At 34.5% G+C, this 22,501-nt stretch overlaps 1 protein-coding gene across 2 annotated transcripts in view; it reads right to left on the minus strand.

The window, feature by feature from the left end:
* Khc-73 (Kinesin heavy chain 73) overlaps positions 1 to 22,501 on the minus strand; it is a 300,519-nt gene that overhangs the window by 102,653 nt on the left and 175,365 nt on the right. For both annotated transcript variants that reach the window (XM_089106523.1, XM_089106524.1), the window contains exons 8-11: positions 19,334 to 19,546; positions 14,228 to 14,318; positions 8,292 to 8,440; positions 4,387 to 4,645 (exon numbers count right to left, since the gene is read on the minus strand). In XM_089106523.1, coding sequence (XP_088962649.1) covers positions 4,387 to 4,645; positions 8,292 to 8,440; positions 14,228 to 14,318; positions 19,334 to 19,546 — 712 coding nt within the window. The remainder of the gene's footprint in view (positions 1 to 4,386; positions 4,646 to 8,291; positions 8,441 to 14,227; positions 14,319 to 19,333; positions 19,547 to 22,501) is intronic.

Raw genomic sequence — 22,501 nt, forward strand, 5'->3', positions numbered from 1 at the left:
TGTGTTCTCCCTTTTAATTAGATTCTTTGGATCTTATTGAATGCCACGGCGAATCTATAACTCAGTTTTTCAATAGTTTGAGGAATATCTGAATAATTTCGTCTTTTTTGATGTTGTCTTCGTACCCCTTTACTCATACCCTCAATTTTTTTTTTCAGGGAACACTAAGCTGTTTAACGTTATTTCGCGTGTCTGTTTGAACCATATAGTGACCTAGTTAATTATTAAATAAATTATTTTTTAATGTAAAGCTGAGACGGTATCCTAGCAAGGTGGTATCCAGAGGGGGGGGTAGGGAGGTATTACATTTAAATGATAATATCTCGAATTTTTTTTAATGAAAGCAGGGATGCAAAAAATTTTTTTTTTTTAATTCAAACCAGAGACGGCATCCTATCAAGGTGGTATCTAGAGGGGGGGGGGGCTATCATATTTAAATGATAATACTTCGAATTTTTTTTTTGAAAGCAGGGATGCCAATAAGATAATTATTTTCTTTATTTAAAGCAGAGACGGTATCCTATCAAGATGATGGTATCCATAGGGGGGGGGGCATAGGAAGTTGTTATATTTAAGTTATAGTAACTTGATATTTTTTTATTGAAAGTAGGGATGCCGAAAAGTTATTTTTTTAAAATTAAAGTGGAGACGGTATTCTATCAAGGTGGTATCCATTGGGGAGGGGCGATAGAGAGATATCATATTTAAATGATAGAATGTCAATTTTTTTTTTTTTTGAAGCAGGGATGCCAAAAAGTTAATTATTTTTTTTTAATTCAAAGCAGAGAAGGTACCCTATCAAGGTGCATGGTATCCAGGGGGGGGGGGCTTAGGGAAGTATTATATTTAAATGATGATATTTTGAATTTTTTCATTGAAGAAGGGGTGCCAAAAAGATTTTTTTTTAATTTAGAGAATTTACGGTATCCTTTAAATGGGATGTCAAAAGGGGGAGGCATAGTGAGTCATTATATTTAATTGGTAGTAACTATATTTTTTTTTATTGAAAGCAGGGATGCCAAAAAGTTTTTTTTTTAATTTAAATCAGATACGGTATCCTATCAAGGTGGTTTCCAGACGGGGGGGGGGGGGGGTAGATAATTATTTTATTAAAAAAAAAATATATTGAATTTTCTTATTGAAAGCAGCCTCAGTCCATACAAAGAGGATAAGTTGATTTTTATTCATGACAATTATAGCCACATCCCGCAGTTAGATTAGACTTCCAAGTTTGACTGAAGGAATTTTTTTCGACCAGTTGACCCCTAGATTCTTTGTCCCTCCGCACTATTTTGAAAAATACCCTTTTTTTACACATACTAATATTTGGACTTTCATTAGTATACCAGCTTACCCGTGACGCGTTGCCACGATCTTAAAAGAAAGGAAATTCAATGAGAATACCCCTAAGGAAAATTTATAAACGTTCACTGTCTTCGTTAAAAGTTTTTACCGTCATAATGTTTTCATTTCAGTTTAATTATAGTTGAGAAACATATTCGAATCATACAAGATTACGTTGAATTGCTATGCATGCTCTTCGAAAAGTTGTTCAATTTTCTGATATCCTCCATTATATAAATTCATTTAAGTTCGACCAAGCTAATTGGCTGAGACTGACACGTTGATTGGAATTTAACTTCCATTTTCCTTCCAGTACTGAGGTGGGTCATCCACATTTCGTCATTGGGAACTGATGCTTGATTATTTTTTAAGGTGAAATTTTAAGTTATCCTATTCAAAACGATCATAAATGATTGTGGAAAAAATTGGTAGGACAGGTTGATGTGTTTTTGTGTTTTACATATATTTCTCCTTGCAATTGTATGTTCTTTTGTGTATTGTAAATATTGTTTTATGTTTTATGTACGGTAGATTTCGACACTTGGATAATGTTTGAAATATGAATCAACACATGTAAATTAAAGAAGGAAGAAGCCAAGCAAAAATGCTCCGTACAACATCTTTGTCCAGCCCCTATGATAATTAAAAAATTAACAAGATTTTCGTGAGTTATACTAGATGTTTTTTTTTTTTTATTTGTTTTTAAATCCTGTTTTTAATACAAGGAAGGCTTTTTTAGTATTTTAAAAGAGCAAAAAAAAACGACCGATATCAAAGTCGCCCATTTCAATTGTTTTTAAAGGTGACAAAGCAGATATTGGCAAAGGGCATTATGAAAAAATTAAGCTTCTAAGGTCAAACTTATATTCAAAGTTTTTACCCAGATAACTGACGAATTTTGTGATACGGTATTTGAAGTTTTGTATGCAGTAACGCTTGATGAAAAAAACTACTAATTTTGATAATTATTTATGTTAAGAATACATAGCTAATAGATACTTCAACTATTATGCAATGGTTCTGAAACGCCACAGCCATTTCGTTTCTACCAGATTTCTACTTCTCTTGATGAATAACAAAGAAGACCAGTTTCAAACCAGCGACTTGTGAAGTTTTGAACTCATGAATAGGCTCGAATCTGTTGTAAATTTAAGCTGTGATTTGAGAAAGACTGATGAAAACATTAATATTTGCGGTAAACATTGATCTTGCCGGCGGCACGGCGTGGCGCGCTGTTTTTGGCCCCGCCGCCGCCGGTCTACCCTCATCGGCGCGGCGCCGGGGTCTAGTTTTAACTCATTGTTTTTAGACAAACCCCTACTTGAAAAAATTACCAACATCAGAGAGAGCGCAGCAGCTGATAAATGTGATAAATGGTTTTCTCTTGAAAATAAGGGGCTAGACAGTTTGTGTTTTAGAATTTCGTTTTCTGAAAGAAGAAACTGCCTCATCTTTTTGCTCTGTCTCCTATTTGGCAACTTTTTCCTGCTTCAAAAAAAAAACTTGTTCACCGGATTTATCTTAAATTTGCTAAATCCCCCTTGGACTAGTAACTCTTTTTTGTCCCAAGAATTTAAGCTCATTTTTCCTTCCACAATTATTGATAAAAGAATGAAAGATTTTAAATCTTTCACGAGTAAACTAAATCATGATTGGTCCTCTTTATTTTTATGATTTTTATGATTGGATTATGATTTTTTTTTTTTATGTCTTTTGATTTATGGCTTGATTATATTGTGATTATGATATAGTATTTGTGATTTATGTCTATGATTATTATGATTGTAAAAACCACTTATTTTTGTTCAGTGTATAAGTTTTCTTCTCTTTTTTCTTTTTTTCCCCTTATTACTCTGTCATTTAGGGGATGTGCACCCCTTTTTGTTTTGACAGGTTATAAATAAATTGAATTGAATTGAATTTTCATTAGCTCAGATCATTTCTTTAAATTCAATGTTAATTTTGAAACCTAACAATTAGGAGAACATTGTACCAAATCAGTCACACTTGTGGTCCAATCTTACCTCTGATCGGTAAGCCAAAAAACTCATGTTTGAAAGATAGATTTAATTACATTTTATTGTTTATTGTTGGAATAATTTCAATTTACAAGCAGGCATGATCATAGTCATGTCTCATAATTCTTTTCCCAAAAAGCCCAAAAAGTGTTCAGATTTTTTGCTTTACTGACAAAGATTTTCAACGACTTTAGTAGATCAAAACTAGTTTTAGGAACAAAAAACATTCAAGAATTACAAACTAAAATAGACTTATATGTTTATACAATAATTATGTTTATATATTCAAAATATTACTCAAAGATAGAAGTAGTCAAGAATCTTCTTTAAAAATTGTTCCTAAATTTGATCTTTGTCTTCTCTTTTAGAGAAGTTTTAGCAGTTGTAGAAACTGCAATTATAAATAAGTCGAAACGAGTGCTCATTTCGTTCTCAGTCTTCTGCTGAAGGCTAATTCTAAATATGAAAAGTTTGCCTCCACTTTGATGCCTGATTGCTTTTCGCAACTTTTCAAGTTGTTTTATTTGAGTCCATTCAAAAGCTTATCAGATTAACTGCATTAAACAAGAAACAAGAAAAAAAAACAAAATAGTACCTTTTTCTTTTTTTTTCATCGTCACGGCGAATCTTTCAAGTGATTTTGATGGTATTAATGCCAGGATAAATTTCTTATTTCATTTGGGATACCATCTTTTCACGAAAGGGAATAGGATTCTTCAGGTTTTAGATTTTTGGTACATCTGGATGTTCTCAAAAACTTCATGAAGAAAATATGACCTTAGAGGAGAATCTTGAAATAATCCTACTATGAACAACGTGTATTTTCCAAGAGCTTTTTGTTTTTTTTTACATAAGGTTCTAAATTTGAATTCATAGAAAAAAAGGGTAGATGGGGAAGGGAAAATCAGTTCGAGAGAGAAGGAGAAATAGGGCAACAATGGAGGGGGAAAAGCGAAAGACATGGTTAGCGATATTATTTACATAATTTTAACATATTCGTTTTTATTACTATAACTGCACTTACCAGTAGTTTTCCATGTGGTCCGCGGACAATTGAGCCGGAAGAAATGGTTGTTTCCCCAAAGTAACCGGTCACCGTTCGCTAGTAAACATTTTTCAAAGACAGGAGACCCATTCACAAAACATGCAGAACCATCCATTGGTGTCATAGAAAGGGTATTATCTTCAATTTCAAGGACACAGTGCTCAGGATTGATACCAAGTCCTGAAAGCTGGATGTCCTGTTTAATAGGGGCATCGGAACGGCCAACCAGAGTGCGATCCTTAAAACATTTAAAATTCAAATTAATATAAAAAATTATAATAGATAGAATAATAAGGACCTGAAAAGCTTATGGCCTCTTACATGGATACAGCATTTTCGAGAAGACTGCTACGTAGGCAAATAACAAATCTTAAAATTAGAACCAGAACGTTTTACTGCCTTAATTAAATAATATTATACAATATTATATAGTAATTATATAGTACCATATTACATTGTAGTAAAAATATATTACAGTAAATTATTAATTTATTATAGAAATTAAATATATTAAAGAAATATTATTAGTTCCATAAACCAAAAGAGCTATTTTGGACAGTTTTACTTTTTTCCATTACGACATAGAAACTTCCGTAACTTCTATTTATCTATGAATCTATATCTTCAAGCCGTTGAAGCCGTCTTTAATTTTATTCAGAAAGTTTCTAAAATACATTAGTTTCTAAAATAATTAATAAGAATTAATAAGAAATAAGAATTAATAAGAAATAAGAATTAATAATAAATAAGAATTAAGTGCTTAACCTAGTAAACGACACAGCATTTGCACTGGATTCTGATGAATGGATAATCATTCTGGGTTTGGTTTGCTTCGGTTGGCTTTTTTAGGCTGGAAAACCCCTTAGGCTGGAAAACCCAAGTTATCTATTATAGACTGTCTCCTCGTAGTAGCATAATATTTGTAACCATGAATATATAATGAGTCGGAGGTAATAGGCTTAAGATTGTCTGTGCAGGATTTCGAGTCTTAATGATAGAAGAACATCGCCAAGTGCTGAAAACCGTGCAGTGATTAAGATGGGCCCAGGGACTTCTTGCTGTGCGGTTCTAAGCCGGCTTAAGCTATTGAAATAAACTTGAGAAGACGAGTTAGTCCCCGTCCTAAACTGATTTTTTGGGGCCCTTACTTTTCCTGAGATAATAATAATTTTAATGATTTAAAAAATATGAAAATTGTAACTTGGAATGTTACGACGTTAAAAAACAACTATCGCATCGACATTCTTATGGACGACTTCAGACGCTTCAAACTGGACTTGTTAGGAATATCAGAAACTCATATTCCAGGGGTATGAAGCAAGAAATTAGGTGATATAGAATTTATTTACTCAGGCAGGAAGGATGGGCTACTTAGGTAGGGATTAGGGCTTATAATGGGTAAGGAAGCTGACAAGTTTTGTTTAGGTTGGGAAGGTATTAATAATAGAATGCTAGTCGCTTATTTTATGACTAAAAAGTGCAAGGTATTAGTCATAGTAATATATGCACCTCTAGAACCGACTGATAGAGATAGTAGTGACTCAGAGGAATTTTACTTACAGCTACAGGAACAAATAGACAGTTAACAAGGTAGAAATATGGCATTTTTATTAGGGGATTTAAATACCCAAGTCGGTAGAAATAAGGATAGATAGTATCCTGGCCTAGGTAAATTTGTTTTAGGAAAAGAAAACAGCAATGGTTTCAGACTGTTGGTTACAAATGGTTGCAATTTCGTAGGTACAACAATATAGTTACAACCAATACAGTATTTGGTCATGAAATGGCCCATAAGTTATCATGGTATTCACATAATGGGAAAACAGCTAACCTTATTGAAAACCGAAAAACCGAATTATTGTAAACCGAAAACTGGCAGGATTGACACAAGATACTAGGGTATATAGGAGTACTGTTATTGATGTTAAAAGTAAAGATCCCCATCTATTAGTGTCAAATGGAAATTTAGGAATGGTAACAACCTTCCAGGAAGTTGTGACGTTGGTAGACTCCAGAATGAGAATTTGAAAGAAACTTTTCAGGAACAGTTGAAAACTAAACTGGAGAATTTAAAAGTTGACAATGAAGAAAATGGAAGGAATAAATGTAGGAAAATAGTTTGTGAAGTTGCTGATGGTGTCTTAGAGAAGAAAGTTAGAATCACAGCTAGGAAAACTAGTGAAAATGCTTTATGTTTAAGATAGAAGAGGAGGGGTCTGTACAAGAATTATTTGAGCGATAGACCATATGAAAATAAGAAAAGTATAAAGAAAGTGGCGAAAGCATGAAAATGTGAAGTAAGTAGGTTTGAAATAGAGGCCATGGATAAAATCGCCGAAGATCCGGGAGATGCAGCAAGGCAAAAAAAAGTGCGTTTCAAGGACAAAAAAAGTCGTGTGGGGGGTTGGGGTGGGGAGAAAGGTCTTCAAAATTCTGCTTATAAAGGGTTGTATGTACAGTTTTTCGAGCAAAAAAAGAAAAGAACCAACCAAAATAGTAAATTGGCAATTTTCAAACTTTTTAAGTTGCGAAAGACACTTTCAAAAATGAGCAAACCCAAGATATACTGCAATTTATTAAGAAAATTGTCTCATCGCAAAATTCCTCAGGGCTAAAGGCGTAAGCCCCCTCTAAGGTTGCTCACCATGACCGCATCTCAAGTTTAAATAGAACAATGGCTTTGATGGAAGAAAAAAAAATTTCTTTTCTACTGATTTATAAATATTATCCTTCATCTTGAACACAGTTAAATGATTTTAATGGATTTTTTTCTAGTATATGCTCTTTTTTTGTACGACCTGGAGCCATTATGTTAACTTTAAGCTATTCTAACCACTAAAAGATGTTCCATTACATACATATATATATATATATATATATATAAAGAATATGGCATTGGACTTTACAGTCCCTACCGGCGGTGCTGATCTCCGTTTAATGACACTTCAGCTAGGAAGGGCAAGGGCAGTTGGGAGCCAGCCATCCTATGCTTTCGCACACCCTTCCTGATTACCTTCCCTAGATTTATCCAAGTACCCTGTTAGAGCTGGGTCGACTCTGGCTAAACTTACAGAGTCGAGCAACTGACCCGTATTCCAAACCAAATAACCTGTGACACAAGGACTCGAACTCTTGTCCTTATAGACAAAAGATTTCAAGTCTAGCGTGCTAACCACTCGAATAGGCTATTTGACTTTGTAGCCCAAGGAATCCATCTAAGAAAAGCAGGGTCGTTCCCAGAATTGTTGTTTCATGGAAAAGGGTCCATATTTTATAGCAATTACCAATTTGCCCTTAGTTTATGGTAATTCCATTTCTTTTAACTCCATAAACAAAACAGAAAACAATTCTCGCCTTTAATCTGGGGCAATAAGCCATTTAGACTTCCACAAACTGGAAATTCAATTTCATCTCGCATCTCGCTTTCTATCAAGATTTATTCCCTAGTAAATTTGCCTTGAAGGCAAATTCTAAATTGGAGTAAAATTGGTGTAAACAAAGAATTCCCAGTATGGAAATGGATGTCACATCATAGCTAACAGCAGTAAATTATTTTTTTGGCAGAAATACTGAAGTTTGCCAATACCTAAAGATGCAAGCACTTTTGGAAAATATTCCCACCGACTTTTTTACTTTCGTCAACACTTTGACGAAAAACTGTTTGGCACAAATACAATTAGTTCAAGTAATTCATCGCTAAAGGACTAACTTTGACCCATTAAAATAGTAGCCATATGCATCATTAGAAGCTGAAAGAAGGAGGAGGCAGCTGGTTCAGCCCGGAAATACCCAAAAATAACCCCGGCCCTATATTTTTTGAAGCGTATATAGAAATGTTTCTGTACACTTCCAGAATATTTTGAAGATGCTGTTTTGAACCTTACCTTAAGATAATAAACAAGGAGTTCATTCAGCGATGGGTCTGCATTCAAATTTACTAAATAGAATTTGTTTTTCTCCACTTTGATGCCAGAAGCCTGAACGCTAATCCCCATTTTTTCTAGTGCATGTTGCCTCTCATGTTGGAGTCGCTCTGTAAGCAAAATATGTTATGTACCATAAAGCAAAGACAAAAAATTCAAAACACAAATAAATACAACAATTTTTTTTAAGTAATATTATCTAGATAATGACTAGAAAGAAAAATCCTCCGTCAGGGAGTAAAATAAATTTACTAGTAATTAGCTGAGCTGTCGAAAATCAAACATTACCGATTCCATTTCCACAGCTTTGAGTACATATTGCTGGCAGCATTCTAGATTCACACAACTATACTTTCTCTGGCACAAAACGGCTCACATGCTGAGCAAAAAACCTCAGGAGAATCCTCACAATTTCGATTCATTCAATCGGTCAAAACGCAAAAAAAAAAAAAACCAGCTTAGTATTTATTCTGCAAGGGGTACAGACCATGGGTTTTTAGCACTGGTTTACACGATAGCTAGCAGTACATAAAATTATTTTTCTAAGGCAATCATGTTCTTATTAGTCTAGAGTTATACTTATTAATAGATGTGATTTTCAAAGTCTCAGAATAAATAGTTCAGCATACTCAGAAAACAGTCATCATGAAGGAGTATCCAGAAAAAAAAGAAGATGACATCTGACGCATAAGGCAACACTCGTCCGTGTTTAATAAAAACACATCCCCGCAGCCGGCACACCATCATTACGCATAAGTTTGCCATAAAAACTAAGCGAGGTTTGACACAAAACACAAAAATATCTTTTATGAATAAAAGCAGAAAATTATTTCAAATTAGTTTTACACAAAAAAGATTTGACTTTAAGTAGCATAGAATAAGCATTAGGCCAATTTATCCAATCATGTTATCGGCGAATTCTACTGAATTCCACTAAAACAATAAAAATACGTAGTATAATTTAGAAGGCTCAATATTAAATTGGATGCCAATTAAATTCAGGGTTTCAGCATTAGCTGTAACCTAGTAAAGAGCGAACAAAAGCCCGCTGCATCAAAAGCTCAAAAAACGCGTTTTGAAAAAAAACAGTTTATTGAGAAAACTTCTTTATTTTAGGATGATTCAGGAATGATAAGTGTTATTTAGGTTTATCTCAATAATAGAAGACTATTGAGGAATCAATTTTTCGGGAATTTTAAATAGAGCTTGAAAAACATAGAAAATGGCGGCAGGTCAAAATGAAAAGTGCATCATCAGAATCACCATGGTTGAAAACTCTTGACTCGGGGTTTTGAGGCTCCCATCTTGAAAAGCAAGGAAAAGCACTTTTTTGCGTGCACTTTGAAAAGCACTTTTTTGCGTGGATAGCAGTGATGCGTCTCCTTTTCTTTCTCTCTTTCTTTTTTTTTAATCACGAATAACAGTCTACCGCTGGATCGTGGAAATATGTTTAATGGCTCATTTTAAAGCTACTGTTCATATCTGCGTACTTTTTTTTAATTCGTCTCGATAACGCTGTCGTAGCGTGCCATACAGTACGAAAATGACCCTTTTGGTGTCATTTTCTGAGTGGAGAGTCTCTGAAGAGTCGTCCCTTTTTGTATACACTCCCTTCCAGTCTCTTTGCTAAGTGAAAACTAAAAGAACAGCGCTAAAAAAGGTCTTATGAACAAAAAATTCCCATTTAAATTTGATGGCAAGTTCCAAGTTCAGTCGGGTTTATTTTAAAAAGAAAACGAAATAAAATAACATAAAACTGACACTGCTCCGTCACACATTCGACGTCGAGACCCAAAAATAAATATAAAAATACATTAAAAGTTAATTACGAAAGCAATTTTCTTGGAATTTTTAAAAAGATATAAGGAAAGCTGAAGTGTATAAACGTTGTATTTTATTTTTTATTTCTACAGCACCAAATCTCTACGACGTTCAACAGCTCATTTCAAAGCTAATGCTTACATCTACGTGCTTTGGTTAGATGTTTCTTGACAACACCATTATAAACTTACTACGGCTCCAAAAATGAGGTTGTCTAGACTGTCAAATGAGTCTCATACCAAGAGTGGATAGGCTTGGAAGCATAATCGGCAGAGCCTTTAAATCTCTGTGGTGGACCATCTTAACATGATGCACACAACTTCTTTTGCACCCCCTCCCCCCCCCTTCTTTGCATACCCCCTCTCAGTCCCCTTAGCAAGTAAAGTTTAAAACAACAAGTTTTGAAAAAAATTGCCCAGTAAGGAAATAAAAAAAAAAAAAATTATAAAAACTCAAAGCTGACTCAGGATTGATAAATGTTATTTGTGCTTATCTGAACTGTCAAAGTTAATGGCTAAAACATATCCCCAGCGCGTTGCAAAAATACTTTACGAAAAAACAACGCTGGCAGAGCATGAGAACATCGTACGAGCGTTCAAATTGTTTAATCAAGTTTTCGCAAAATTTGGAATTGCAACATTTGCATCGTGTCGCAAGGTTTCCGCAGATAGATTTTTACTACTCCTAACCCGGCCTTCATTACTTGGTCACTGGTTTTGACGTCCATTAGACCAGCCATTTGGGAGTTGGGGCATTGCCCCTCTTATTTTGGAGAATTGCCTTGTTTGTATTCTTAATAATTTTAATTCTAATAATCAATTCTCCTAATTTTGAAGTTCCAGAAGCAAATTAACAGAAATATATTTTCTTATAGGAAGTTCAAAATTCTTTGCAGCATAGGTGGTGAAAATTGCAACAATAATAGTAGGATTCCCTTCAAATATTATTTACTACACACCTAAAAAATTGTTAATAACGGCCTAGAGTTTTTCGAAATGTCAACAAAATTTTACGATATAGCCTACTATCTTCCCGATCAAACGCAAAAAGTAAAAACGCTTCAGCATGTATGTAACGATTAATAGACTTTTTTTCTTTTCATGATTGAAACAACTAATTATCTGAGCTTTCGAGAGGAAATAAACTTGAACTAATTGGCATTGAAGACTAACAGCAAAAAAAATTATCATAGTTGCAGCAGTAGCAGCAATCAGTTGCACCAGTAGCAGTAGCCTAGAAAAGATCGAACTATGGCCTATATTAATTAAAATTTCAAAGCGGTTTTCAAAGCAACTGTAGTGACATAAACTTTCCATTGCCAAAATATGCTGTGGATTGTGCGAGAAAAGTTACTATCGGGCTGCGTCAACGAATGTATCTAATAATCAGGAAGAATTGGTGGCATTCGTGGATAACAGTAGTCTAGGTGTCAAAGCTCCAGATGAATCACCCTTACACTGAACCTCCTAACAATGACGGGGAAGATATAGACATGGTTCGAAGGAAACCAACTAGCATTAAATGTAAAAAAAAATCCTACATTCGTTTTTTTTTCTGGTTCCTGGGAATTCTTCTGGTTGAATATCTATCACTTAAGCAGCGCATTCAGTTAATGAGAGTCAAAGTTTCACGTGGACTTGGAATCATACGAAAACAAAAGCGAGTAATTCCTTTCTCTATTCTTCGTCTTTTATACTTCTCTGATATTTATCCTCATCCTACAGAGTCCTACAGACAACTACCCACACTTCCGTTCATCTCCTGAAGATCTCCTGAAGATGGAGAACATATTTTCTCCATATGTTCCCTCAGAGTTTTCAGTTCATAGTTTTTATTCACCATTAAAAACAAAATGGAAATATAATACCCTTATTCCCCTCGAAAGGCTCCATGGCCAGGGATACAAGGGGGATGAAAAAAACACAATATACGCAACAACCAAAAAAAAAGAGAACAATAGCCAAATAACACACAAGATTATGCGAATGGATCCCATCACGCTTTTCTGGGCTGTTTGCACTAGTTAGTGAAGTAAATCCGTACGCAGTTCGTAACAAAGTTTATGTAATACTTCCGGCCACTCCCTCAGTTCGTTCAGACTTCGGTCTGGGCGCGACTACGAGGCGTGCTTGGAACTCAATTCCTGTTGAGATCCAGCTGTCCCAAATTCTTGGTTCCTTTAAGAACCCATGGAAATTTCTTTGTTATTAGTAAATTATATATAAGATTTAATTAAATATTGGGTATTAATTAGTTAGTGCTAATTCCTTGATGAGGTAGACAAAAATTTGGCTTGAATTAATTGTCGGGTGATGGAGAAATCACCATATTCGTGTGAACAGTCGTTGCGTTAATACTTTATTCTTTATTTGTAATTTTCAGGCGCAGTTTAGAAGAGATGTGTTTAATATTCTTATTAATCAGTTATTGAAAGTGGTTACCCAAATAACAGGTCAGCGAGCCCTTTGGGATATAGTCCCTGTAAATGTTAATTTAATGGAATAAATGGAACCTGACCTTTGAACTTCAGCGTGTTCGTTTGAACTAGTTTTGCATGTTCAACAGATCAAACTACAAAGTCGAACAAAGGAGGCGCCCGAGGACACCTTGTTTGATACGAGATGACGTATTTGCGATATATTTCTCTTTTTTTGTTGGTCTTTTTCCCAAGCCCTAGACCCAGTGGCGGTTCTGGCCTCTCTTTTAACCGGGGCAAAATCTTGATTAGTCCCCCCCCCCTGTCTCCAAAAGATTTTCCGGGCAAATTTTAACCAAATTTTCATTTATGAACAAACTGTGAATAAAAATATCACAAAAAACATTAAAATTCATAAAAGTCGGTCTACCTACTTTTATTTTCAAGGAAATGTGATGAATATATTGGAAAAAATAAATTTTGAATCAATTTGCGTATACTTACTGCGAACTGCACCCTCTACTTTATTTTAATAGAAATTAAATTTCAAAATTATAAAAAGATTATAGCTGTTACATCATTTATTAGAAATTTTCCACCACTAAAATTTCTGCGCCCGGGGCCTCTGTCATACAGACTGCCCTCCTCTCTCTGCCCATTTTATGCACAATATGCTTATGCTCAACTAAAATGAGGCCAATTAGAATCATAGAGATAACGATATTGTTTCCGATATTCACTCTTTTCGATTATTGCTTCATTCTAAGATTGATTTAATTCAATATTTTTTTTATAGCAAGTCCTCTTCAATTCTCTTTTGTCTCCTCAGAAACGAAACAGTTGATATAATAGTTCAGTGAAAAATAGCGTTTCTAATTAATTTATTTAAATAAGCATTTTGTGTGAAATGGCACCTATATTTTTCCTCAAACATTGACTAATGGGGTATTGCAATATCTCCTTGTTTTTCCTTTTTTTTCAGGAGTAGGTTACCAGATTATACATTTTTGATTATAAGCATTAAAATCATTGCCTATCTCCAAGAAATATATCATTTTCATATGGCTTCTGTCCTTTTATTTTCATACAACTCCTGTTTCTATTTTTCCATAAAATCCCCTAATCCCCATAAACAAATTTTCCGCACTTATTCTAACTCTTCCAGAATTAATACTGTTATTTCATTTCCTTTCTGACCTCTTAGGCAAGGTACGTACGCGAGAATGTTGGGACAAACTTCGAATTTGCCCCTCCCCCTAAAAAATATATAAATGTTTCCAAATTTTTCTATAGTTTCTTATGTTTTCCTGTATAACTTTTTAAGTTTCGTGTTTTCCATTTTTCAAATTTTGCTCACTTTAATTTTAGATTTGCTCTTTACTTTCCGTAAAAAAACATACATTTTTTCTGTCATTTAAATCTGGTTTAAACCGTTGTTTCAGCGATATTTTCTTTTTTAATAGTTTTTGATAAATTGAATGTTGATTTAAGCTTTGTACAGAAAATTTAACAAAGTTTTATGTTACTTGTGTGCGTTTTTCCTACCGCTCTTACGACAATGAGTTATTTTTTCTTAGTCAGATTAAATAAGAAGTTCCTTTAATTTTGAGAAACTATTCAATTAAAATTTGAAAACTTTATTTTAAGCATCAATACATACCAGTTTTTTCAAGCTTTTCTTCCCATGTTTCTGAAAGTCCTTTCATAAGTTTTTCACTTTCAGAAAGTTTCTCAGATATTTCTTCTCGGTGCTGGAATAAGAACATAAAGTTACTGTCTCATTTTCCAAGCAGCTTCCAGAAGAACAAAGTTACATACAATTAAAGCCGTATCCAGGGGGGGGTAGGGGGGTTTGAGCCCCCCCCCCGAAATGTTTGTCTGACTCGTAAATACGTGACAAAATGGACATAAACAAATTTTCTATGCGTTTTTTGATGTTTTTTTTGTGAACCCCCCCCCCCCGAATTTTTTTTTTTTTAGTAAAACCCCCTCCGAAAAGAAAATCCTGGGTACGGCTTTGCAAACAATAAAAGGGTTATCTGCGATAATCAGCAAAGATATATTAATTATTGTCACCCAAAAGATTGGTATTTATTGTTTTGACCTTATAATTCTATAGTTAATACAACTATAGTTTAGATAGCTTATATATCTAGTAATTTTGTTATTATATCCTATTACTTCGTTTTATTAATTAAAAGTGAAATTAAAAAGGCTCACACCTCGAACCTAGTGGCTAACCAAAGCGGGCTTTGCCAGTTTTTCATCGCCTCCCTCCACTCGTTTAGGCCTTCTACACTCGCAAAGGTGAACATGCACTCCTTTTATCATGCCCTAACATATCCTTTGATCGGGCATTCCGTAACCACAAGCCAGTCATTTTCTTCCAGCCTTATATTCTGCTTTTAATCTTGTCAGGAATGATATTTATCAATTCGGGAGCTGCAAGCCTCCCCTTCACTCGGTTTTTCGTATATGTTTCCCAAACAATTTAACGCGAAAAATATATTTTTAAGTTATATAAATTACTAAAATCATAAATACAACCCCTTGATCACTCTTATTACAATTGCAAACAAATCTCCGATATTCCTAAACGTTCGTCTCAGTCTTCATTGGAACTTTCTACATATGATTATACGAACAAAAGACTCCCTAGGTAGAACACGATCAGATACCCGGCTACGACGTCACACAAAGTTTACAATAACAGCCGATCACTTTCGCTGTTTCTGGGCAACCTAGCAAACTGCAGCCTATAGTAACCAAAAATATAAACATTCTTTTTTTTTGTTTTTTAAAGCTGCCAAGTGAGAAAATTTTGTCGTCTAATGCTGATTCAGAAATGGTAAGCATTCGGTTCATAGAGTGATTTTATTTGAACACTTATTTAATTATTTTACATAATTAGTTATACAATACATACAATTTTTAATTTATAACTTTAGTGTTAAGAACTTTAACTTTAGTCCTAATATAAAAAAAAAGAATTGCACTTTCGATTGCACCACGAATTGCACCACGGATTGCCCTTTCATCTTCTTTCTATGTATCTTGGCAAAGAATAACAAAAGCTAAAGTTAAAAAATTCATAAAATAGAAAAAATGGATTAACTAATCGAGTAGAGATGGACCTGTTTATTTTTAACATTGCTTTTAAGACAAATACTTTCACGAAAAACACACGCCTTTGGGTATGGGCTTCTTTCCCCTCCAATATGCAAAGAATTTTGGGATATTTCCTACATTTTTTTGTATTCCCCATGAATTCCCTATTCTTATGTTTTTATGCTATGTTCCTCCTTCTTCCCGAAACAAAATAATGAAATGGATTAATAGAAAACAATTCAGAATACTCTTTCAACAAGAGTTACTCTTGAAAATATATATTCAAATATGAATTCAAAACGCAAATTAAAATGATACAACTTGAAAAAGCATCCATCCATATTAAGTTCTAAAACAGACAAGTCAATGCTTCAAAAACTCAAAGCCACCTCCACTTGCTTCTCACAACTAATTGGCCTAATTCAAATCAGGCCATTGGCACTGAATGTTTCTTTACTGGTTCAAAAGTAAGGAATACAGGGGATAGAAAGGTTTACTTCTCTTTATGACGGAGCTTTTCAGCAAGTGTTGTGTATTTAAAATGATACTTAGTAACATTTTCGAACCATGCATCACTGGAAAACAACAGGGAAAAGGTTGATATCAACATATTCTGTATCAAGCTCGTCAGACTGAAGGCAAAACTAAGAAATGCAAAAGAATAACCGCAAAGTAACTGGAGAAAAGAAGATCACGTCCCGAAAAAGTAGCTTTCCGAAATATTGGCTCCTAATTTTGAGTGATAAAATTGAATCATCTTAGTTATGGCTAAAACAGGTATGAGTAGGAGACAATCCCAACCCCTTTGATTGGATAAGCATGATTACTCGGAGTTAAAATCAGTGAGCAAACAGAATATGGATTTGGTTTGCTCTTGCCTCAGGTCAAGTCAAGCATAAAACAATCAGAAATTATAAAGAAAAAAATAAGTCAGCCCCCCCTCAAAACCCCTAATGACTAAAGGGGCCTTTGTGCTTTAATGAAAACTAAACAGATTATTTCGAAATTCTCAATCGACCTCTCGATTTTTTTATTTAGTGTCCATTTTTTATGCTTGGCAACTAAATGGGAAAAAAACATAAGTTTGAGCAATAAAATAGATTAACATAACACTTTACAGTACCGATTGTGAAGTAATTTTTTTCGTATCGTTACAAATATCTTTTTAATATAATATTAGAACAAAGACCCGGGGCGTCGCTTCAGGGGGGGGGGCAGAGGGGCAGCCGGTCCCCCCAATAATCTGAAGAAAAACAGTTATATAGCCCATTCTCCTTGACTCTCCGGATATGGACCCGCTTCCCCCCTCCCCCAATAAAAATTCTCGAGCTGCTCCCTTGACAAGGATAATTATGTCTAGTGCCCTTTATGTAGCAAAAGTCCATTTAAGGACCGAAATTCGTCCCAAGACTCGCTTTAGTAAAACCTAATTAAAAACGAAGCCATATTACGACGACAAAATTATAAACATCGTTCCATGAAACTTATAAAACTCAAGAATATATAAAGAATTTTAGGGGGAGTATTTTAAAGAGTTATATAATTTCTATACAATTTTACAGTTTTCCATCAATTGGCTATCTCAGATTTCTTACTTGGGGGCCTTTTGGCCATATTGGGCTAAATTTGTTAATTTGTGCCATAAGCAGGGGCGGCCCCCGGGGGGGGGGGAGGAGGGCACCCCCCCCCCTCCAACCTTTTTGGCATTCAGTAAAATTTTCGCCGAAGGCCAAAATTTTGGCACAAATTTTGGAACATCAGCCGAAATTTAGCAAAATTCCTGATTCCTGCCGAAAATTCAGCATAAATCAGGTAGCGATTCGGTAAAATGTACGAAGATCGCCCCCAATAAAATGAGCCTCAGGACGCCCCTGGCCATAAGATGGTACTTTGTAGCGGGGAAATTCTTATTGTGACTTAAAAAGAGGGTGCTAGAACTTTTAATTTCCGTTCAAATGAGTCACTCCATGATTACGTACGATCCATGTGTTCGATACGTTCACCGCCAAAGCAAAAGAAGGGGACACAACAGTCGTCTTACACATGCTAAAATGCGATTTGCCTCAGTTTTGGAGATGAAGAGCTATAAATCTCCAGTTCGGAATTTTATACCATGATAAATCGCTTGGCTATTTCATAATTTGCATTCTCTGGTATGTTGAAGCTATTGGAGAAAAAATTACTATTTTGCAACACAAAATAGTAGAATACGACACTTTGCAGTGGCAAAAATATTTATTTACTTATAAAGAGCAGTAGATATTTGTATTTCCATTCAAATTAGTATTCTTCCTGGTTCACTCGTTATTATGTAGCAGTAGCTGCAACAGTGGGTTGCACTTAAGGCTGTAGCATTCCTCAATAAAGTTGCGACAGCCCAACTCTTAGCAGGGCTGACGCCCCCCTGCCTTCTGAAGACCAGAACGTAATTTGCACTTTACTGAAGAAAGAAAAAAGGAATGTGGATTGACAGCTTAATATACATATACTGATATTTATTCCTTAAAGTTTTGATAATTTTTGATTTATCAAGTCAAAAAAGCGTTAAGGTCTTAATATTTTTTTATTTATCAAAGCCAAAAAAGAGAAAACATTTAAAATGTATTTTGTTTTCATTAAAATGCAAATTATATTCTAGTCTTCAGAAAGCATGGGGGGGGCATCAGCCCTACTTATGTTAATTTCCGCTTGTTTTGAGTTTGACTCGGTTATTTGTAGTCATTTCTGTTCGTTTCGGGTTTCATTTACTTATTGATCGTTATTTCCGGTAGTTTCACGGTTGGAAAATTATTTGACTTTATTTCTGTTAATTTTTGGTTTAATGGGGCTCTTTTCTTTTCTTTGAAAAACTTTTTTAGCCGAAAAGTTTTTTTTTATTAGTATCAAACAATAACCTGCGTGAAAAAGGTAATTCAATCGCACTTTCTAGGGCTATAATTAAAGGACAGTTAAATAATTAGGTTACGTTTTACGGATGATGAATGACCTGACAAAAGAAACCATACTTTTTGGAAATAGTTCTAGAGCCAAACCAAAAGCAGGACGTTATTAAAAAGGGTGAGAACAGGTTACAAGAAAGAAATTTAAAGAAACAGAAACATTATGGGAGGATGTAAAGACTAAATGTTGAATAGATTGATAAAAAAAAGTTCAAACAGGGATAAAATTCGTTTTAATAGACAGTGATAACTTTCACAAACAGGGATAAATTTCTCAAAAATACTAAAATTTCGGTCCCATATGCAGTGACCGTCATCAGTTTTTCCAAAAGTGTCACTACTGATGACGGTCACTGCATGTGTGACCGAAATATAGCATTTTTGTGAAATTTATCATTGTCATCATTGTCTATTAAAAGGAATTTTATCCCTATTTGAACTTTTATTTAATCGTCATGGAAAGGCAGTGTGATCTCCAAAATTATCTATATTAAATATATTGAGATGGAGAAGGGGCGTGCGCAGCATTGAAGGACTCAAACCACTTGATTTTATGATCAATTTTAGAAAGCCATTAGGAAAGGGCAGACCTGTTCGTAGAACAGAAGATTTCTGGCCCTTGAACTATATTTTCAGATAACCCCAAAACAAACTTTCCCTCTCTAATAACTAAACTGCATCCACCTATGGATATAATATAAGAAACAAAAAAAACCTACTGATGCAGACATTAAGAGCTCCCTAAGCTGCTCCACTTCTTCCCTCAGCTCCCGGATAATTCTAGCGTTTGGATCTTCATTTATAACAGCATGGTTCACAATGCGCTTGGCTCTATCTGCGTATCGTAGTGTTGATAAGGTTTCTTCATAGTTTTCCGATGCAGGCGAAATAGCAGCAACCATTACAGTTTTACTGTTTCCACCTAGATTGTCCTGAAAGTTTAATGCAGTTAGCAGTATATATATATAAGTGAAGAACAACAAACTTAAGGGAAACAACAAAAATGAGATTGAAACAATATAAAGATCATACTATTGAAAAAAAAGCTTCAAATATCAAAGTAACAAAAGATTAAAATAAATTTGTTGTTAGGTGTTAAGAACATAGATGTAACACAAAAGAGAATTTAGATGTAAAACACCTGGAAATTTTCAACCCGTTCAAAGTTCTTCATTGAAATCATCATTAAAATTTTTTATTGAAAAACTATAGTGTTTGAACGGTACTTGTGCGTTATACCCACTCTTTTATATATGTCAAATGAGACGCGGCAGTTACCGGGACAGATGCGGGAGAGATATGAGGGAGAGATACCCGATCATAAAACAGTTGTTAGAGTCGAGTTGTGTGAAACGGGTCATCTAAAATGAGTGTTAAAATTATAATTTGGAATTTTCCAAAGACAGAAAAAGAGGCGGTTGAATTTTTTCAGGATAAGGGGTTATTGCCCAAAACAAAAGAGTGTAAAAATGGACACACCATGACTTTTTACTTGAATGAGAAGAAATGTAATCCATTTTGGTATCTGTCTTTTTTATCTGTTTTTTTTTCTTTACCCCCACCCTCCCTAATGTGCAAATATATAGCCCAAATTTGTTTCTAAACTATTCTATATTCATCATATTTTATTTTATTTCATTAGCATTAACCAAACTAGCAGTATACAAAAGAGTGGGTATAATGCACAAGTACCGTTTGAACTATATTAGTGGATTGTCTGATATTTAAAAAGGATTTTCAGTTGAGGGGGAGGGGGTGCACTTGCATTGCAAAAACAATAATCCACACAGATGTTCACACATAAGCAATATTCACTTTTCATGGCAGTTTAGTCACTGAACAATTTTAGTTGCTTTGTTAAGTAACTTATTGAGTAGAATTTTTACAAAAAAAAAAGACCCACGAACACTTCAAGTAATTTTAGATTAATGCCTATTAGATATTTCTGTTGCCAAACATCTAAACAAAGCGTACAAATCAAAATCATAAAATGTCGCTATAATTCTCTGCGGCAGGCCTGCAAAACATACAGCTTTTGAGTATCGTCTGGACGATAAGAGTTCACGTTGCAGTCTGTGATGCCTTTCGTAGAAAATAACTGTACTGCGATTGATGTAGGATACAAAGTTTCTCTTAAAGCTGTATATTTAAAACTGACTATAACAGAACCAAATTGAACGATCCCACAAAACAAACGATGAAGAAAATCTGTCAGGAAAAGTACTATTTACTTTAGGCAGGTATTTGGAAAAGTTGTTACTCTACCTTGAAATTACCTGTAAATATTTTGAATGAAGCTTCCTCTGCAGAAATAAATAAACCCCTGGAGCAATTTAGCCAAATCAAAAAATCCGTTCTTTTAAGATATTCCCACTTCTACTTGCAAGTGCATATGCCAGCTTATTCGCAGCTTAATAAGACAAGAAAAGCTAAGCCTATAGCCAAGGTTAGCAGATCTATGGGGAGCTGCGTTTTCATTCTATATGAAGCCAGTAAAGTATTAAAAAATATAAAGGACGTGAAGAGAAAAGTAAGAAAAAATATATTCATTTAACAAAAAAAAATCAAACTGCAATAATCCTTGTGGTTCGAATTTGATACTTCTGGTCTAGTTTTTTAATTTTCACGGTTCCGGCACTGTTTTTTGGCTACTTTGGTCCAAAATAGCAATACTTACGTCTTTTACTTTAAAATTGACCATGACACTTGTGGACAGCATTCACAACATTCAAATTCGCCACCCTGGTAATTTGGTTATAACTCCATTTCGGGTTTAGCGCGTATTTCTGACGATGGTAACTTATAAATGAGAACTGGTAATATTTCACCCAAACGCCGATATAGACTAGCCCCCCAGGTAAGGCATACACAAACTAAACCTCTCATACATTTTGCACTGTGTATAATATTTATATTGGTATATATATATATATATATATATATATTACCTAATGTTATACTTTTTGTATATCCTATCTGTGGACAACAGTAGGTCCCAAAACAAAAATTATTATAAACAAAAATTCTTGATGCCAAATATTATTTATGCTTTCAATCATTTAAATCAGTTTGTACAAGGCTGCAAACATAAAAAATTTAGAGACTGTTAAAAATAGTTCGATACAAATTGGCAGAAAAAAAAGTAGCCTGCACAAGACAACTGTTGATGGGAAGTTGCCCACCATAGGTTTCAAAATTAACAGGCTTGCGCACTACTTCTCGGAAACACAAGGTATATTTTCCATACTATCATTGGCCCACTGAAACTTCTGGTCAAATTTCTAATTTTATGGCTCCGGCACTTTAAACCAGAAATATATTACCTAATGTTATAATTCTTTTTTGTCCAAATTGAGACAATAGTAGGTCCCCCCCCCAAAAAAAAAATATAATAGAGGAAATCCCTTTATGGCTAACATTATTTATGTTTTCAATCAATTAAATCAGTCCAGGAGATGCTACAAATATAAAGGATTTGAAGACTGTCGAACAAGATTGGAGACTGTTAAGGAGAAGGAGAACTTGGAACTTGATCTGTTAGTATAGCCAACCTAGTACAATACAGCATTATCCCCTTGACCTCACAGTAGAAATACTTATCTCTTAAAATAAAAAGCTCATTAGAGACAAACGTTAGTTGTCACTCTTGGCCTATGCAATAAAATAACTTGTCACTTTACCTTATTACTAGCCATAAAAACAGCCATACCTCGCAATACGGCCGCTCTTTATACGCCATTTCGCTACAACGGTCCTCTTCAATTAAGGTACATTTTCAGTTTACGGCCTGAAATGTTTCGCTATGACGGTAAAAAAAAAACTTTTTTCGATGTCAATATACCTATGTATTGCTAATCTTGCGAAAGCGCAAGATTGGCAACAATTAA

Source organism: Artemia sp. Qi Xiang Cuo, chromosome 21 (assembly GCF_049724085.1).
Source record: "Artemia sp. Qi Xiang Cuo chromosome 21, ASM4972408v1, whole genome shotgun sequence".
In the NCBI taxonomy this organism is placed as follows: domain Eukaryota; kingdom Metazoa; phylum Arthropoda; class Branchiopoda; order Anostraca; family Artemiidae; genus Artemia; species Artemia sp. Qi Xiang Cuo.